Source organism: Mus caroli, unplaced genomic scaffold (assembly GCF_978045245.1).
Source record: "Mus caroli unplaced genomic scaffold, Mus_caroli_1 scaffold_7, whole genome shotgun sequence".
NCBI lineage: Eukaryota > Metazoa > Chordata > Mammalia > Rodentia > Muridae > Mus > Mus caroli.
Genome location: NW_028227262.1, coordinates 9,637,017 through 9,656,833, shown reverse-complemented (window position 1 = coordinate 9,656,833; position 19,817 = coordinate 9,637,017). Strand labels below are relative to the sequence as shown.

Here is a 19,817-nt window from a genome sequence, read left to right as displayed (position 1 = left end):
GCAAAGTTCCAACCAAACCTAGGTCTGGGAATTCTGGCCAAGACCATCTGAGGTTTATCAGAGGATCTCTCATACTCCACTTTGCTGGAGCCATCTAGTTAGTGCTTCAACCATTGTGCTTGGAAGTGGGTCTTGATTTATGACCTTGCTTTTATGTTAAAAAGGGGGAGGAGCTTCATCTTACTGTTGCCTGTTCCACATGGAAATATGGGATCTGGAATAACTGTAGTCTGTGCTTCTAACACACGGTTTCTCACATTTAACTCCAGCATAAACTATCTCATTGATTCAAAGACTGTTTTTGTGAGGACCAGAATATACCAAATAGGTCCACAGATGCTAAAGGTTGAAGTACAAATCTACTCTTTATTTTGTCTTAAATATTATTTACCACTATCTATATAATGTATGTAGTGTTAATTTGTGAGCATGTGTGTGTTTGTATACGAGTTGTGGCTAAACATTATTTTCAATCAAACATTCAAAGAGGTCAGAATTTTATACTCTCTAAATTAGTGATCCGTGTTCCAGATATCAAGATACTCTTAAGTAACTTTCAGCAGCATGCTTCAGTATTCCTTTCTGTAAGTGTTCTAATTAACAACAACAACAACAACAACAAAAAAAAAATATATATATATATACACTTTTAGTGGATAGATCATATTTAAAGAGCATGTAGGGTTATATCCAAGTTCTTTATGTGTCTACCAGCTTCTAGAAAATCCTGTGATCCCTAGTCTAGAACTGTACTGTATGCCTAGCATTCATTCAGTTCCTTCGCTGAATGGAAAACAGGGAAGTTTCTACCACCTGACTGAATTAAAGTGTGGGCTAGTCCTGCTGCCAGAACACATGTTGTCAGTCCTGAGGCAACTCTACTTTTCATGTATCCTTGATACCTGCTCCTTGTCAGAATACCCAAGAGAGAACTGTATCTGTACTGCTCTTTTTCCATAAATCAAGATTTGTGTTTCTTCTATGTTTTCAAATATGACTGAAGGCTATTGCACTTCCTGAGTCTAAACTGCACAGCATGCTTAGTTTTGAGATCAAACCTCTGACATCATCAAGCCAAAATTTCCATCAAAGCCAAAGAATTCATGGTGACTCCCTTTAACAGCTCCAAACCCAGTGTTGTGTGATATACGTCCTGGGAAGACATGAACAAAGATCTAGTCTACTCACCTCAGATAAGAAGCTGATGACACACCAAAGAAAGAATGCCACAGAAATCTAGTTTGGTCAACCAATGAGTTTTATTAGGGTGACTTACAAGAATAGGAGTAAGGAGTTCCATACAGAAGTAGAAATGACTCAATGATGACTCCATAATAAAAAGTATGCCCCGACATGAGTGACAGCTAGCTGGAAGCCTGGAGTGCATTTCTCAACCTACAGAGAGCTCAATGAGTTGAAGAGAATCCTTTCCAGGCAGCTAGGCTTGCTCCAAAAGTGTCTCTAAGCAAAATTGACTGTTTATTCAAGTTTGGAGAAGGGACTTAGAGAATCATGTCAGATTCAGGGACTTCCTGAGGCTTTCTAGTTGTTTACTTTCTGAGCTTATGCCTGTTTCCCTGCAGGCTGGAATGTTTCACCTCCCCATAGAGCATCCTAGTGTTTCCTACCCTCTTAGAACAACCCTGTCTTAAGGAGCTTCCCTCTAAGATCGACAGCTTTACCTCAGAAGAAATTGAGACATTACATCTAGTTGCTGATTTTTTTCTGCTACTTTTTATTTAATCCATTTGAAATTTTTTTAAGTTTCTTTGATGTTAATGCATTTATCAATAGTGGTATTCTTTTAGTTCATTAAATAATATCCTATTATATGGATATAACATAATTTTATTGTCCATGGATATTTGAGTTGTTTCTAATTTGTGATTATTTTAAATACAGCTGTTGAGAGGTTAAGAAAGTTTTTAATGTAGTATTGTGTTCTTCTGAAGCTTTCTGATTTTAGTCTATCAATAAACTGGTAGCAGTCAGATTAAAGGAAAACTAAAAATTTACATGAGAGCCACACACATACACATGAGGACTGGATAGTTGAAGATTACAGCTTATATAAAGCTAAACAAAGGTGTTACAGGCTTTGGGCTTCCATGGGAAAAGAAGAGCCAACATGCTAAGGCAGGCTAAGGAGGCATTCAGTGAGAAAGACTAGCTCACTGTGCACATAACTCATGTAACAGATATCTGTGCTCAACTCTGTGAGAGACAGGAGACCCCCAAGCTCTTCCTATGAAAAGTTCTCTCTTGGTCAGAAAGAAGAATGTAGGTGGAAAGCCTTGCTTATATCTGCTGTCTGGCTATTTAATTCACTAGCAGAGTTTTCCTCTTTAGGTGTATTGTCAACTGTATCATATAAAAGGGCAGCCTGGGTCTGCAGAGGTCAGCAGTTTCTCTAAATAACAGGAAAGAAATCGAATCAGGGAAAGATACTTGTGCGGGGATATTTTTCTCTTCACACCACCATGTAAAATCCTTGTGAGGACACATATGTCGTTCCTCTTACGATAATGTCTGCAGGTGGATAGTTGAATCTTATGGTAGGCAGGTGGTTAGTATATATTCATTGCTTTATATTGTTGTGATAAAACGCCACAACCAAAAGCAACTTATGCAAGAGTTTATTTTGGCTTACAATTCCAGAGAGGGAGAGAGAGAGGGGGGGGGGAGAGAGAGGGAGAGAGAGAGGAGAGAGAGTCTGTAGTGGTGGTGGGGGCGTGGCAGCAGGCAACTGCAGCAAAAGGTGAGATCTCAACTCCAACCACATGAAGAAAGCAGAGAAAGCAAAGAGGAAGTGGGGTAAAGCTGTCAACTTTCAAAGTCTGTCTCCACGGATGCACTTCCTTCTGCACAGCCCCACATCCTAAGCATTCCATAACCTTCCCAAACAGTGCCACCAACTGGGGACTAAGTGCCTATGGGGGACTTTCTCCCTCAAAGCACCACATTTAGCTTCATTAGAAGCTGCCCAGCTGGTCTCAGAGTGAGTGTCCCATATGATGGGGTGTGAGAGCTCCAGGCTGCTGCTCCTCCTCAAAATTTGCTGTGAGAACCTAATGCTAAGGAAGGCTAATTAGTTTCAATTTGCATTCCCCTGACGGCAAATGATATTCAGTTGATATTTTCAAGTGCTTATTGTTCATGCACACATTTTCTCTTGGGAAATGACTACCCAAAATGCACCTTATTTTTCTTATTACTGTTGAGTTGTATATGGATCTAGTTCATATCATATAACCTATGTACATATATACTAACATATTACATATATATTATCTATAATGCTTGTTCATATTATTAATATTTATAATGCCTTAGTTATTCTGTTGCTGTGAAGAGACATCATGAACAAGACAACTCTAGAAGAAAGTGTTTAAGTGTTTAATTGGGGCTTACAGATTCTGAGGGTTAATCCACAGCCATCACCTCCAGGAGTATGGCAGTAAGCAAGCAGCCATGGCAACAGAGCATTGGCTGAGAGCTATGCTCATGAGGCACAACCATAAGGCAGAGAGCGGGAACTAACTGGAAATGATACAGTTTTTAAAACGAAGTCCTCTCCCAAAGACACCTTTAGCAAGATCACATCTCCCAATCCTTCCCAAATAGTTCCACCAACTGGGGACCAAGTACTAAAATATATGGTCCATTCTTATTCAAACCACCAAACATAGCTATAGATATGGTTATATGAGGCATGAGTGTGTGTGTGTGTGTGTGTGTGTGTGTGTGTGTGTGTGTGTGTGTGTGTGGTGTTAGAGATCTGTTACATTGAAAATAAAGCAATCAAAAATTTATACTATATTCATAAGGATTTTAGTGAACAGGAAACATTATTTTGGAAATGCTCAGTCTTACTATCAACTCATGAAGGCACTGAATTCACAAACCTCCTATCTTTGTTTTAAGAGATATGATTATACACATGCACCACAGAGCACCTCCTTACTCATTCTCTCCTTTATATCTATATATCTATATATCTATATATCTATATATCTATATATCTATATATCTATATATCTATATATCTATATATCTATATATCTATATATCTATATATCTATATATCTATATATCTATATATCTATATATCTATATATCTATATATCTATATATCTATATATCTATATATCTATATATCTATATATCTATATATCTATATATCTATATATCTATATATCTTATCTATATATCTATATATCTATATATCTATATATCTATATATCCATATATCCATATATCCATATATCTACATATCTACATATCTACATATCTACATATCTATATATTTATATATCTACATATCTACATCTCTACATCTCTACCTCTCTATCTCTCTATCTCTATCTCTATCTCTATCTCTATCTCTATCTCTATCTATATCTATATCTATATCTATATCTATATCTATATCTATATCTATATCTATCTATATATATTAACAAGCACCACAGAGCTCCTCCTTACTCACTCTCTCCTTCCTTCTAGCATGACCCTCCTTTTCTAGGATGACTCCCAAGTCTCCCCTGAGACTGACACACAGATTCTGGTGGAGGCTCTGTTCTACAGTGCAGGCTCTGTATTCATCACAACACCCGTAGTCTCTTCTTTATCCAAAACTCACAATGGAGAAACTTCTTTTTGCTGGCTGGCTGGAAGCTGCTTCAAACCTCTTTCAGAAACAGAACAACTTCTCCCTGCAGCAACCAGCCTGCCACTTCACCTATCCTGGCCACCACTTCTCACTCTAAAGTCCAGCTCATTGAGGTTGAGAGATTTTGTTCTGACTTTAATAACCGAGGGCTCTGAACCAGCAAATATGAAAATAAAAAGCTCAGAGTTGATACCATTTAACTTCCATGTCACTCTGATGGGTACAAAATAATGGAAGAAGTCTAGGCTTGTGCTGATCTTCAGCTAAGGACCCCAAAGGCCAAACACAGTTGGATCCATTGCTCTCTGCAATGAGGGAGGTGCACATGTGGAATTAGGGTGTCTCTATAGATCAGCAGTTCTCAACCTGTGGATCATGATCCCTCTGGGGGAGGTCAAAGGATCCTTTCACAGGGGTCGCATATCATATATCCCACATTTCAAATATTTACATTACAATTCATAACAGTAGCAAAATTTAGTTCTGAAGTAGCAATGAAATTTTTATGGTAGGGGTCGCCACAACATGAAGAACTGTATTAACGGGTGGTAACTTTGGGAAGGTTGGGAACCAGTCTGTAACGGGATTATAAAGGCTTTCTACTGGATTTGGGCTTGCATTAGATGATTTAATTCAAAGTAGTAAGGGTCTCCTATGTATTGGAAATTGTTGGGAATAGGGACAGAGAGAGCTGATGAGGTGGCTAGGCTGTAAGGCGCAACAATAATGAGGACTCAATTTTGGAGTTGCACACGCATAAAAAATTCCAATGTCGCAGCATGCACCTGTCATCCCAGCACTAAGGAAGAGATGGGAGGAGGGTTCTCTGGCCAGCCAGCCTAGCTGATTGGTGAATTCTAGGTTCAGTGTGAGACCCTATCTCAAAAAATTAGAAAGGAGAGATAGAGGAAGACACCATATATCAGCCTCTGGCTTCTACACACACACACACACCCCAAAAAGAAAATTAACAAAGTGAATAAGGAGTGAGTCCATGACTGGGAAAGCCATCTTATCGATAAAGACATATAACTAAAGCTAAAGCTATAGCTGATGATGTGTCAACAACCACTCACACTATTCTGAATGAGTGAGCACTGGACACTGCAGTGTTTAAGCAATGTCCATGCTCTAACACTCACTGATCGTAGACTTGCTCCATCACAGTAGAACAAATACGTCTGGAGTTGATGTTTATATTCTGCAAGGAAACCCCAATCCCAACAGCGAATTCCACATCAGCTTCTAGCCACTCCCACGTCCAGCTAGCTCATGGCTCCAAGCTTGTACCTCGCTGTCAGTTTTACCAGTTGTAAGCAAGCAAAACCAGGAAATATAACCTAATCAGAGCAAGCATGCACAGCTTCCCTGAGGATCTGACATTTTAACTAAGAGTCTAAAATGCAAAGGTCTTTTTTTCACCACGGTCCCAGAAGCTCATTTAGCCTTTTCTCGTGCTTTCTTCTCATCATGACACTATTATTTCTCACAAATGAATTATGCTTAAGAAGCAAGAGTCAAGGCTGACTTCCCACACTATGCCCAACCTTCCTGAGATGTGAGAACATTCCACGGCTGTGGAGCTTCTGTGGGTAATGTCAGATATAAATTCTTGGGAAAATATAATTTTTTTTAAAAAAGTTTAAAGAGTGAATGATAAGCAATGCACATTTTTAAAATGAAATCAAAATGTTTTAAGACTGCACAAGATTATAGGATGAGAAATTTTTTTAAAAAAATAATATTTCTTCAAAAATGATATATAGAGTAGAATGTTTAAAAATTAATAGCACAGCCGGGCGTGGTGGCGCACGCCTTTAATCCCAGCACTCGGGAGGCAGAGGCAGGCGGATTTCTGAGTTCGAGGCCAGCCTGGTCTACAAAGTGAGTGCCAGGACAGCCAGGGCTACACAGAGAAACCCTGTCTCGAAAAACCAAAAAAAAAAAAAAATTAATAGCTAGGGATGGAATAATAAGTCAGTCATTAAAGTGATTGATTTACAAGTTTGGAGAACTGAGTTCAATCCCCAATACCCACATAAAAACCACACAGCTCATAGTATAATATTGTCACACACACAAAAATAATTATAACCCTAGCACTAGGGAAAGGAAGACCTGAGGCCTGCTGGCTAGGAAGCTATGATTTCAGGTGAGAGATGTATTCACAAAAACTTAAGTGGGCAATTCTTTAGAAAGGATACGGGACACCTATGACCTCCATAGGCACATACAAACATGTGTGTGCACATGAGCACACACAAGTGCCACTTCATACACACAAATTAAATAAAAATAGTTTTCAAAGTCAAAGTCAGCGGGTGAGCTTAATTGGACCCTGTGGGAAAGGTGAGAAGAGAAAACACACTCGCTTTCTCATCCATTTCAAAGCTTAATGGTGCAAGTGAGAGATACAAGTTTATCCCAATGCAGAATTAACGCATTAGCTTGGGAAGCTCACTTGAAGAAAGCCTTTTAAAAAGCTCACACACTTCCAAATCTTCAAAAGACCTCAGAGATTCGAGGTTAGAACCCTGGGTCAGTGGCTGAGCACACCCCAAGCCCTGCTACTGGGTTTACAATAGAGAATTCAGCGAGATCCAACCACTGTCTGCTCAATGGAAGCTGTGGGGGTCTTCCTAAGAAACCCGAACTCTGTGGGAGGCAGATTTTTGGCAGTCACTCATACAGCCCTTAGAAGAATGTGTAAGACCATGCGTCAACACCAAAGGACACTGCTCGTTCCTTATGTGTAGACACTCCCAGGGGTATTTAATTTTTTCAATCATAAATTTTTATTGATTATTTGGGAATTTTTACATAATGAACCCTGATCACACTCATGTCCCAGTTCTCCTGGGTCTGCCTTCCCCCTTGAGATATCCCCGAAAGGAAAAAGAAGAAAGAAATACAAACAACAGAGTCGGATTTGTGTTGTGCATATGCCCACTGGAGCATCATCAGACTTCCAGTGGCCAGCATCCCCTTGGAAAAACCTCCGTCCTTCCCTCCCCACCTGCGCCCCTGCCAGCAGCCACCCACTGTGGAGAGCCGCACTTCTGCATCCTCATCACAATTCTCTAAGAGTTTTCTTCCTGTGTAGGCTGTTGCTTTGGGTGGAGTGGTGTGGTATAGAGGTGAAGGTTGTCATAGGAACCTTCTCCGACCTTCTTTCTCAACTGTGAGTCTGCACTCATCGATACCACTGAAAAAGTAGCTTCCCTGCCTTTACGATCAGCAGGAGCACAGCTGATACACTTTTAATAGTTGGCGTTCAAAGTGATATTTGGTGAAACGTGGCCAGATGGGTTGCATTTTCTGGTCATCAAAGGATAATGAGATTAGGATAAATCTTAAACAAACAATGGTTTCTAGGTTTTTAGTTACATCTGAAGTTAGATTCAGTCTCAGGACATTCCTACTTGGAGTGCTAATTAGGCCGATGTCCTGAGTGTGTCCATCATAACACAATACAGGTACCAGCATGGTGGGGCAATCATTACTGATTTTTTTAAAAGAATAAATAAGAAATGACCATAATCTCTACTACTTTTAGCCAAGTTAAATCTCAGTGTTTGTGAAAACTGAGAACTCTCATCTCTGACCAAAGAACAATACAATCTTAAAAGTACATTAAGGACAGATTCAAAAATACTGCAAATTAATTCAAGACCCCAGCCTGTAAGTCCACATAATAGATTTCTTTTATAGAAATGGAGTCTGACGATAGTGGGAATGCAAATCAATTTCATACACACTTATAAAAATGTCTGTATAATTACAGGGTACCAAATCAAGCACATGGCATCTAAGAAATGGATTGAGAATACAGGGGCTAATTGCTCTCTAGGATATAAGAGGGCACAAAAGGCCTGGCAATCTAATTCCTTCCCACTGCAATAGGCGGCAGTGGGCGTTGGAAATTTAAAACACTCCTCGATTTCACATCTTCTGTGCTGCTAAATATTTGCCAACATGTCTTATATGATCATGCATACTTTTAAAAGCTGTAAATTTTACTCATTAAAAATGATACAAGCAGCTGAGAATGCAACCCTGGAAGCAGAAGCACTGAAGAAATCAGCAGTCGGGGAAACTCACACTGCGCCCAGAAAACAGCATGGCGTGCACACGGGGATCTGCAGTGTGCATCCTCTCATGGTTGCCCACCCGAAGGTGAATAAAATAGATATACCTGACTTAATAGTCTTTTATTTTATGGTTAATAAAAGATGTACCAACATTCCTTGGGACTGTTTACTGTGATGTGTAGCTAATGCGTCAGTTACACTGCGTCACTCTCTGAAGTACCAAACATAAGTAAACAGTGAGGAAGGTTCAAGGTTCGCACCGGATTTGGAAAACAGAGGAACACGACGATAACCTGTGGAAGAGGAACTGTGTCAAGTTAGAAACAACATACTAAGAGTAATGGCCTCCACATTGCAGCTGAGGAAGAAGGTGTCTCTGAGAAAGCATCTTAACATAGTTATTGCTGTGGGGCAGGGCTAGAGTTATTCCAACATAGAATGTGACTTTTCTGTACAATGAAGTGTTCCTAGTTTCTTTCCGAAATTCCAAAGTTCTGTGTGTCCCAGTAATGAGCCCTCACCTCACTTGTCCCCTCTCCCCAAGGGCATCATGATCCAAAGTTAGCCATCACCCTTCTCCTTCCAAAAGACCCTGACTGCTTCCTGGTGATAGAAAAAGTAAGCAACAAAGCTGTTGCTAGCACTAAATAAACCACTCAGAGAAGTTGACTGTGCACCATGCTTCCAGTCCCGAAAATGATCCAAAAAGATCTGGACCCCAGGCTCCCAGTTTGTCCTGAGTCAGAATGAGCCAATCTTTCCCCTCTGTCTTACCCCTGTCCTTCATTTTTTCTTGTCGCCATGACTACCTTTCATGGAAAAGGAAGAATTAGGATCTTGGTAAAGAAGCACACATGCCAAGTTTCCCTAGCAGCCCAGCACACCGCATCTCCAAATCACTTTCCACAGAAAGAACATGTCTCTGCTGTTCTGTCCACCCAAAACTCCCTTCATATCCCACAGAATAGATGAAGCAATGGAAAAATTTGGTGTGATCCAAGTGCAGCTTTGATAGAGGTATATTTACGTGTTAATAAAATCATCTTACTTTTGAGAACATTACCTTTGTTCATGCAAAGAACTGGTAAAGTGTACTGCCCGAGTAATTCATTTCCTGCTAATAAGCCTTGTTGCGTTTCAACAACAAAACGTATCAATGCCAGTTCTGGCACTTGAATAATAAATGTAAATGTTTCATTCCACTTTGGACTAAAAGCTGAAATATAAAGAAATAGATACAGGATTATCACAGATACTTTCTTTAACGAAAAAAGAAAGCAAATAATAATGGATCGCTACAATTTTTCTTTCTAACAGTTAGGCAATAACAATACGAATTTGTACTTTAGAGCATTTAAACATTTAATGTAGTCAGTGAGTGGAAGATGTTATAAGAATAATTATCCTGGCTTTTGAAAACCATATAGGAATTGCAACCCCCACCAGGGTTCACAGCAAGGAAACTACAACTCCAAGAGGTCACCTTGTATCCTAGCATTGCATAGCATATTGCAAAGCAGAGAAATATGCAAGCCTGGAGAGACTGCCTTCAAATAGACAACTGAATCGTTATGAAACAGGACTGAAGCTAAGGCACTCCCTTTGCTACGAATGGAGACACAGGAAAGTGAGAAGTGCCATTTGTCTGTATCAGATTGTTATAGGAAGAACTCTCTTCCTTGTTTTTCCCTAATGATGATTTCAAAGTCGCAAGTTGATAATTTTGTGCTCTAGTAAAATAAATCTGCCCAAGCAACCAATCCCTTGCCACAACAAGGAATCCAAATTGTTTTTCAGCTTGATCTAAATCATCTAAAATTTAAACCGTGAGTTAACAGACTTAAGATAATTACATCTGGACCAAGTCTGTGCTTATAGATCCAATGGTTGAGAGAAAAATTACACATGTTTGGGTACAAATAAAATTCTTTACAAGTCATGTCACTGGTTTTTATCATTTTTAGCATTTCTGATAGATTTTTGAATAATTATAGTGATGTGTATGATTTCGATAGTGCTCCTGCAGTCACTACATCATTTTACCAAGTGGCAGTCCTGAATGAGTCCTTAGCCCATGGAAACAGGAAATTAACTATCTCATTCTGGAATCATGACTTCGGCCTAAAAGCAAACATAATTCCATACTGTACAGAGCCAGATTTAGAGTCAATTCTGTAAAGACACTTCTAAAGCTCTACAGAAAATCCGTATGTAGTCATTGGTCTTCCTCTAACATCACTTTATCCCATGTGCCCTGCCTGCCTCCCTCCCTTCCTCTGTATCTAATCTCTGTGTCTTTTGCATACACATACATGTACATCCACACATGGGCAAAAGTAATGTATTGTTACTTTTTATTAAAAGTACTCAGGACATGAAATTTGGTTGGTGGGTGTACTTTCCATGTCTGAACAAACAGATGAGTTAACTAAGCCTTATCCAAATAGGATCCTTTCTTCACAGACATTCTCATCTCTTATTACACTACCATTGTCCCCATAGTCTTACAGTCCATCTGGTCTTCCATCTAGATCATTACTCCCACGGGGTGACTTGCACAAACACCCTCCATTCATTTCTGCCACTATCTTCCTTACAACATGGCTTCTATGCCTTTTAAGTGCTGGGTTCCTGGCACTTTTTCTGCTTCTCATTTCTCTTTCACACTTTCCCACCTTACCTACAGAAACCATCTCCTGAAAGCTCAGTGCCTTACTCCTCTGTAGATGCCTTCATGTTTTCCATAGTGAATTCTCCAAGAGCAAGCATGGCTTTTCAGAAATGCCCATGAGCAATCTCAATATGATTTTGCCTACTTTCTCATTCACTAGTCTTTCTTGAGCATCCTATATTCTGCCCAGTTTTCATGAGTGAGAGCCATGTTGTTCTTTCTCCCTTTACTACCCTTGTCTCCAACTGTGAGATCCTATGTGGATCTTTGTACATGGGATTTTGTTTTCTCCTTCAAGCCTAATCATTTCTCATCATAATAGTTTTCTTCTTTTATGTCATCTCTCATACTAAGCTGTAGAGTGTCTATGGTAAAGTTATAACGTTTATAAATACATATCTACTAAAAAGATTTTTAAGTTCCTGGCACTTATAAAATCAGGGGACTTTACAAAGCAAGATCTCAAGTCTGAAGAACCGATCTGAATTTCCTCAGAGACATTCACACAAAACCCAGAGGTATAACCAATATTCTACAGTTGTATTATTATAAGGTGCACACTAAGTTATTCTTAAATTTTTTTAAGAATTATTTTCTAAAGAAGAAAATAAAATTTTTCCCTAAGAAGTAGAGGGGCTCACCATTATTCTTAACAACACGAGTCTGCTGCTTCACGTGGTCATTTGGAACACCATAGACTTCTATGATCACTACTACGTCAGGTGTGCTAGAAGACGAGCTAACAGGCAACTGGATTCCACTGATGATCTACGCAAACACACATGACCAGAAGAACTTAGCTGAGCAGGAAAATGCACCACTACTTGACCTTAATCAGATAGTCTTTGTCCAAAAGACAAAGACTTTAACTTATCTGCTACAAAATCTGAAGCTGGCAAACCATGGGGATTTTACATTTTAATCCTTTTACTCTCAAATATCACTAGGTAATGAACAAGACCCTGTCTAAAGCACTGTTTTTACTCAAGTGTATTTATAATGGAATCCACCATGTCTAAGGTTTATAATTCATTTGCATATATTTTTATTTAAAAAAAACATGCTTTAATCATTTTTACTACTTTAGTGTTTCTGCTTTCACAAATATGAAATGCTGTACCACATAACATTTTCTTTAAAATGTACATTTTAATCAGTTATACAGTTTGACATTATCCACTGTTAACAGCATTGCCAAGCCAAGGAACTGGAACTTGATAAGATCGACTATCTTATATGCATGTTAGGAACAGGGATCAAAACATACTTTAAAAGTTATTAGTTATATTTTTATTTAGATTATCTTGTTGTCCCAGCTAATTATTGAATTAGGATTGTGTTTTGATTTTTAAGGACAAAGTGAGCATTTGAAATATGTTGATTTAAGATGAAAAATAAAAGTTAAAAAGCTAGGACCGCAGCCCTGGATAACTGCCACCGGGAACCATCCCTTCCCACATGCCTCCTGACTAAACACTAGCTTCCTAAGCCCTCCAATGCCCAGCCATTGGCTGACCAGAGGTTACTCAAGGAAGAACAGCTAGACTTGGAGAGCCACATAGAAGGCAGTAGAGGAGAGGGCCAGAGAGATTCATGTTGACCCTTGGGTGGTCTCTGTTCACAGAGACACTACCAAACTCTCAGAAGACCAGAGATAGAACCCACAGGCCCCAGTATAGGTTCCACAAAGATGAATCTTATGATTTAATCCTACTCTGAACAGTGTACATGTCTACACTGAAGGAAAAATAATGAGCAAAAACAAACACAGAGCAGTGACTAACAGAATGGTCCAGATTCTCAAGGCCTAGAACATAACTAAAGTAACATGAAGAAACAAGACAACATGTCCCAAGCCACCCCCAAGATTACTAATCCTGTAGTAATGAATCCAAACGGAAACAACCAGGAATACCCTCCAGACAGAGTTCAAAAGAACAATCATAGCTATGTTCAAATATCTCGAAGAAGGACAAAAGCAAGGATCGAAGTGAAACGCTAAATTAATCAAAGGCATAAAAATTCAGTTCAATAGAGAGAATAGGAAAAAACGAACAATTCTAGAAATGAAAATCAATAAGTCAAATAAAAATAGTTTAAAATCTCAGAGGAAAAAAACCTCACCAACAGAACAGATCTGGGTAAAACCAAAGAGTCAGGGCTGGAAGACAAAGCAGAGGAAATCTGTCTCTCAGCAATGGAGAAGGAAAATAGAAAATACATATGCAAACAAAACATAGGAGCTTTGGGACAGAATACTACGAAAAGTCATAAATTTTGAATATAGGCCTAAAAGAAGAAGAAAGCCATCGAAAAATCACCAGGAAAAATTAAATTAGATTGCCCAAATCTAAAGAAAGAGATGCCGGTCTAGGAACCCACAACACCAAATCAGACCAAATCGTCATCATCATCATCATCATCACCATCATCATCACCATCATCTCCCCATGATATAGTATAGTTAAAAATCTTAAACAGAAAATAAAGAAAAGGCATTAAAAATTGTTAAGTCAGAGCCATCAAAATAAAAAATGATTTTTCAACAGAACATTTTAAAACCAGAGGGATGGAGAAAAATGTATTCCAATTTCTGAAAGACCACAGCTGTCAACCCAGACTATTGTACCCTACAAAACTATCCATTAAAATGAAGGAGAAATAAAAACCCTTTCCCTGATAAAAAATGGATTTGTGACCACTAAGTCAGCTCTACAGATGATACAAGGAGGAATACTTAATTCTGAAGAGAATCATAAACAAATCAAGAGATTATAAGGAATAAGTAAGTAGAGCCAGGATAGTTAATCGAAAGAAGTCTAAAAAAGCACTACAAAATCAACAAAATGACAGAAATTGATATGCAACTTTCAATAATGTAATTCCTGACACTAAAAGACACATTCCAGCAGAATGAATGAGAAAATCGGACCCTACTTTTTCCTGTCTCCAATAAATTCACTTTATCAAAAACAATAAACACTATCTTATAATAAAAGGATGGAAAGGGGTATTCCAAACAAACAGTACCAAGAAGTAAACAGGTGTGCCATAGATATTCTAACATTTGACAATAAATTTCAAATCAAAACCAGTTAATCACACATTACAAGGAAGGTCACTTCATATTCATAAAAAGACCAACCCACCAAGAAGGCAGAACAAATTTAAATATATACATTCCAAACATAGGTTGACACAGCCTCATTGAAAACATATTACTATATTTAAAAACACAGATAAACACAGCACACAGTTTACGAGTAAATTTAATTCCAATTTTCACCAATAGATAGGTTATTGTGGCAAAGCCTAAATAGAAAAGCTCTGGATGTAATAAATCAAATGGAATTAACACATTTACAGACTTCTGTGCTCAAACACTAAAGAATACACATTTTTCTCAGTACCCCATAGAATTGTCTGCAAAATGATCATATATTAGAACTTAATTAAATCTCAAGTATTAGAAAATTAAAATAATATCCTGCAAGCTTTCCGACCTTAATTAAGACCCAGTGTGACCTGAATCTGTTAGAGAAGAAAGTTAGTGATATACTTCAACCTATAGGCACAAAAAATGGCTGTCTAAAGAGAATTCTGACAACACAGATATCAAGAAAAACAACTGAACTGACAAGGGAGAACTCGTGAAACCAAAAGGCTCTCACACAGCAAAGTGTATCATCATTAAACTGAAGAGACAACCGACAGAATGAGGGCAAAAATCTTTATCAGCATTATATGTGACTGAGAGTATCTATAAAGAACTAAAAAAACAAACAAATTTTAAAAACCAATTAAATATTACAAAAACCACCAGTCAATCAAAAACTGTGTCATGGAACTAAGCAGGAGAATTGCATATGTGTGTGATAAGTTCTCAAACAACAAAGAACTTATAAAGCTAAAGGTACAGTTATTAAACGTGAACCACATTTTCAATCACTGAATATGATTATATGTTTTATATAAATGATGGCTTATATAAAAAAGAGAGAGAGAGAGAGAAAGAGTGGCACAGAATAGAGAATAGGAGAAAAAAGGAGGAGACAACCTGATGTGTAGCTGCTTCTGTCCTAAATCCACACATTGTGACATCACTATACACTAAGGTAACTGAAAATATTCAAGAGGCAGAAATCATTCAGTGTAGTTAGATATATGCATGTTTAGAAAGAAGATTGCTTGTAGATACTCACTACACTACTTCCAGATATGAGTGCTTGCCAGCTGATTATCAGCACTATGGGAAAAGAGTGTGTCCAAAATGGAACTGGTTCAACTTTGTATTCTCTATGCTGAAGAAAAGGAAAGGAAAAGAGAGGAGGGGGGAGGGGAGGGGGGAGGAGAGGGGAGGGGAAGGAAGAAGGGAAGGGAAAGGACAACTGGGTTAGACCAAAACTTGAAGTTCAAAGGTAACAGAATAAACTGTCGATTGTCTTCATCAAGGACTCAGGAAGCTGATAGTAAACCCAGGCCTCAGGATTTCCAAACTGTGCTCCCAGAACCTGGGATCTTAAAGTAGCCAACTACAAAGCTCTTTAGAATAGCCAGGATGAGAGTACTCACTTGTATAGCTGTGGTGGCTGCTTCCAAGGAGACTCACTAACCTGTCTGTTTGAGTCCAAGCCACTTAACACCTCAAAGTGAGATTCTCAGAGAATAAGCCTGCAGTAGGAGCCCAGAACATTCATAAGCATCTGTGTGCACAAACAACCCTGGAAATTTATTTCTGTTCAGACCGCATGGATGCTCCCTCTACTATTCTCAGCAGGCAACAGATGTCACTCATTCAATCAACTTCCACGTAGGAACCATATGTTTTCTGTCAGACCCCGTTGAGTAGACTTGAACAGAGCCCAGCTCTTATCCTTAAAGAATCCTCAGATAGCTGGAGAACAAGGACAAGAAAATGATTCTAATGCAGGATGCTATGTGCTGTAATGTGCTTGGGTAGGCTGTGATGGAAGGAAGCTGTAAAAAGAGAACACAACCAAGAAAAAAAAAAAAGCTTCCAAAAAGTAGGGATTTTTAAGTCATGAGTCAGTCAAGCCATGGCATCTAAATTTAATCCCAGCACACAGGAGGCAGCAACAGGCAGATCTCTGAGCTCAAGGCCAGTCTGCCGACTAGATAGTGAATTCCAAGACAGCTATGATTACACAGTAAGACCTTGTCTAAAGGATGGGTGAGTGGAGAGAAACATAAGAGACAGAAACAGGAGAGAGAGAGAGAGAGAGAGAGAGAGAGAGAGAGAGAGAGAGAGAGAGAGAGATTGAGAGATTGATTCCTGGACATGGTTATAAAATAAGTTCAGGCTAGATGAGATGAGACACTGATATAGAAAGAGACACTGGGAAAGTAACTGGTAATCAGACATGAATGTTAAGTACTAATAAAATCATCATTTTAATAAAACCTCTCTGTTTGACTTAGGGAAGAAGGGCTAAGAAGACTGAGGCAGGCTGTTTTCATTTCGTTTCTGTTATTTTTATAAACTACCCTGACAGATAACTTTCAAGGAGAAATGATTGCTCAGCTTACAGTCCGTCATTGTGGGAAAGTCAAGGCAGGAAGCTGAAAGAAGTAGTCACATCTGCAGTCTCGAGCAAAGAGAGGATCAATGAGGACAAGCTTGCTGCTCATTTCACCTTCTCCTTTTATACAACCCAGGCCTAGGGAATGATGCCACCCACTCTCAGGCCGGGTCTTCCCAGATAACCCAATAAGCATAGCTCTTACTTGGGACTTGAGAGATGGATCAGTGGAAGAGCGCCTGATACTCTTCCAGAGAAACAGAGTTTGATTTTCAGTACATCCTTGGGAGCTTACAACTCTCTTTTACTCCAGTTTCAAAGAATCCAATACTCTCTGCTGGCCTGCATGGGCACCAAGCATGCATAGGATGCACAGGCATGCACATAGGCAAAATACCTATTCACATAAGTTACTAAAATAAAAATTTAAAAGAAAATCAAAGACATTCTCACAGACCAATCTAATCCAAACAATCTCTCACTGAGACTCTCTTCCCGGGTGATTCCAGACTAGGTCAAGTTGACAAATTCAGACCCAAAAGGACATGCATGATATGTACTCACTAATAAGTGGCTATTGGCCAAAAAGGTACAGAATGCCCAGGATACAATCCACAGAACTCAAGAAGGCTAACAAGCCAAAGAACCCAAGTGAGGATATCTCAAACCCACTTGGGAGGGAGAAGAAAGCCATCATGGGGGGGTGGGGAGCTGGGTGGGAAAGGGGACAGGGTGGGGAAGAGGGAAACATGATCAGGTATTGAGATGAGGAAGCAAAACTGAAGCCCTGAGGGCCAACATAAAGAATGGAAATAGGCAACCTCAGGAGGTAGGAGGTAGGGAGACCCTCTTGAATGTACCAGAGACCTGGGAGATGAGAGTCTCTCAGGACTCAAACGGAGGGACCTTAGATGAAATGCCCAACAGTGAGAAGAGGGAACTTGTAGAGTCCACCTCCATTAGAAAGACAGAGCATCGAGTTACAGAGACAAAGTTTGGAGCTGAGACAAAAGGATGGACCATCTAGAGACTGCCATATCCAGGGATCCATCCCATAATTAGCCTCCAAACGCTGACACCATTGCACACACTAGCAAGATTTTGCTGAAAGGAACACTGATATAGCTGTCTCTTTTGAGACTATGCCGGGGACTAGCAAACACAGAAGTGGATACTCACAGTCATCTATTGGATGGATCACAGGGCCCCCAACGGAGGAGCTAGAGAAAGTACCCAAGGAGCTAAAGGGAACTGCAACCCTATAGGTGGAGCAACAATATGAAATAACCAATACCCCGGAGCTCTTGTCTCTAGCTGCATATGTATCAAAAGATGGCCTAGTCGGCCATCACTGGAAAGAGAGGCCCATTGGACATGCAAACTTTATATGCCTCAGTACAGGGGAATGCCAGGGCCAAAAAGTGGAAGTGGGTGGGTAGAGGAGTGTGTGTGGGGGGAGTGTATTGGGGACTTTTGGGATAGCATTGGAAATGTAAATGAGGAAAATACCTAATAAAAATATTTAAAAAAAGAAAGACAGAGGAAGATCAAGAGGAAGGAAGATCACCCCATCAAGAGGAAGGATGGGGTTGACATCCCACAGTCAAAGACTCTGACCCAGAATTGTTCTTGTCTGAAAGAACTGCAGGGACAAAAATGGATAAGAGACTGAGAGAAAGGAGGTCCAGCAACAGGCACAAACTGAGATCCAGCTCAGGGGGAGGCCCCAAGGCCTGGCACTAATACTGATGCTATGGTGTGCTTACAAATAGGAGCCTAGCCTGGCTGCCCTCCAAAAGCCCAATGGACAGAAGCCAGTTATCCCTGTGGTTGAATTAGGGAAAAGCTGGAAGAAGCTGAGGAGGAGGGTGACCCTAAAGGAAGACCAGCAGTTTCAACTCACTGGACCCCTGAAATCTCTGAGACACAGAGACACCAATCAGGCAGCACACACCAGCTGATATGAGGCCCCCAACAGACATACAGCAGAGGACTGCCTGGCTGGACTCAGTGAGAGAAGATGCACCTAACCCTCAATAGACTTGAGGCCCCAGGGAATGGGGAGGTCTAGTGGGGTAGGGGTGGGGTGGAAATGGGGGTGGGGGAAATCCTCTTGGAGACGGAGGATGAGGTATGTGATGAGGAACAGTCAGAGGGAGGACCAGGAGGGGGATAAAGACTGGACTGTAAAAAAAAAAAAAGATTAAAGAATAATAACATCAACATGAGCTGATTGCACGTGTTTAAGAAGTCAAATGAAGAGACCTGGTGATAGATAACGAATTCCTGAAAGAGGACAGCAGCAAAGGTAGTTAGTAAGACCAAGGGAAGGGATCATGGAGACCTAGAGTGGACTGGATAGAATTTATAAATGAATGATATGGGAAGTAAAAGAGATGCATAAAAACACTGCCATGTTTTCTGGTCTGAGTTGGTCAGATGAATAATGCCATATACTGACATGTCAATAAAATAGTTAAAGGTAGATTGACTGGGAAGGGATGTTAGGTTTTAAATTTTTAAGTTTGACAGGATAGTGATTTAATAAGTATGGATGCTTGGTAGACTGTTTAAAATATACTTCAGTTTCTAAAAAAACAAGTGAAGTCAGGTTTAAGATTTGAGCCTTACTGGCTGTTAAAATCATGAGCCTTTGCATATGGGAATGTGAGAAGAATCATTAGCTTGGAACAAAGGTTAGGGAAAAGCTTTATGCAATATAAATATTTTAGGAGTAGTTACAAAAAGAGGAATCCATCAATGAAAGTGAAACAGATTTTCATGGCACATAGATAATAAATCCAGACCAAGAGGAGCCTTGAGTGTGTTAGAAAGGCTCTTAG

The 19,817-nt window shown here is 39.6% G+C and overlaps 1 protein-coding gene across 2 annotated transcripts in view; it reads right to left on the bottom strand.

Annotated features, from left to right (window-relative positions):
• Positions 1-8,868: 8,868 nt before the first annotated feature.
• Positions 8,869-19,817, bottom strand: part of Plcz1 (phospholipase C zeta 1) — a 58,973-nt gene continuing 48,024 nt past the window's right edge. For both annotated transcript variants that reach the window (XM_021165691.3, XM_021165689.3), the window contains 3 exons: positions 12,076-12,202; positions 9,827-9,979; positions 8,869-9,056 (listed from right to left, as the gene is read on the bottom strand). In XM_021165691.3, coding sequence (XP_021021350.1) covers positions 8,968-9,056; positions 9,827-9,979; positions 12,076-12,202 — 369 coding nt within the window. In that variant the 3' untranslated portion in view covers positions 8,869-8,967. The remainder of the gene's footprint in view (positions 9,057-9,826; positions 9,980-12,075; positions 12,203-19,817) is intronic.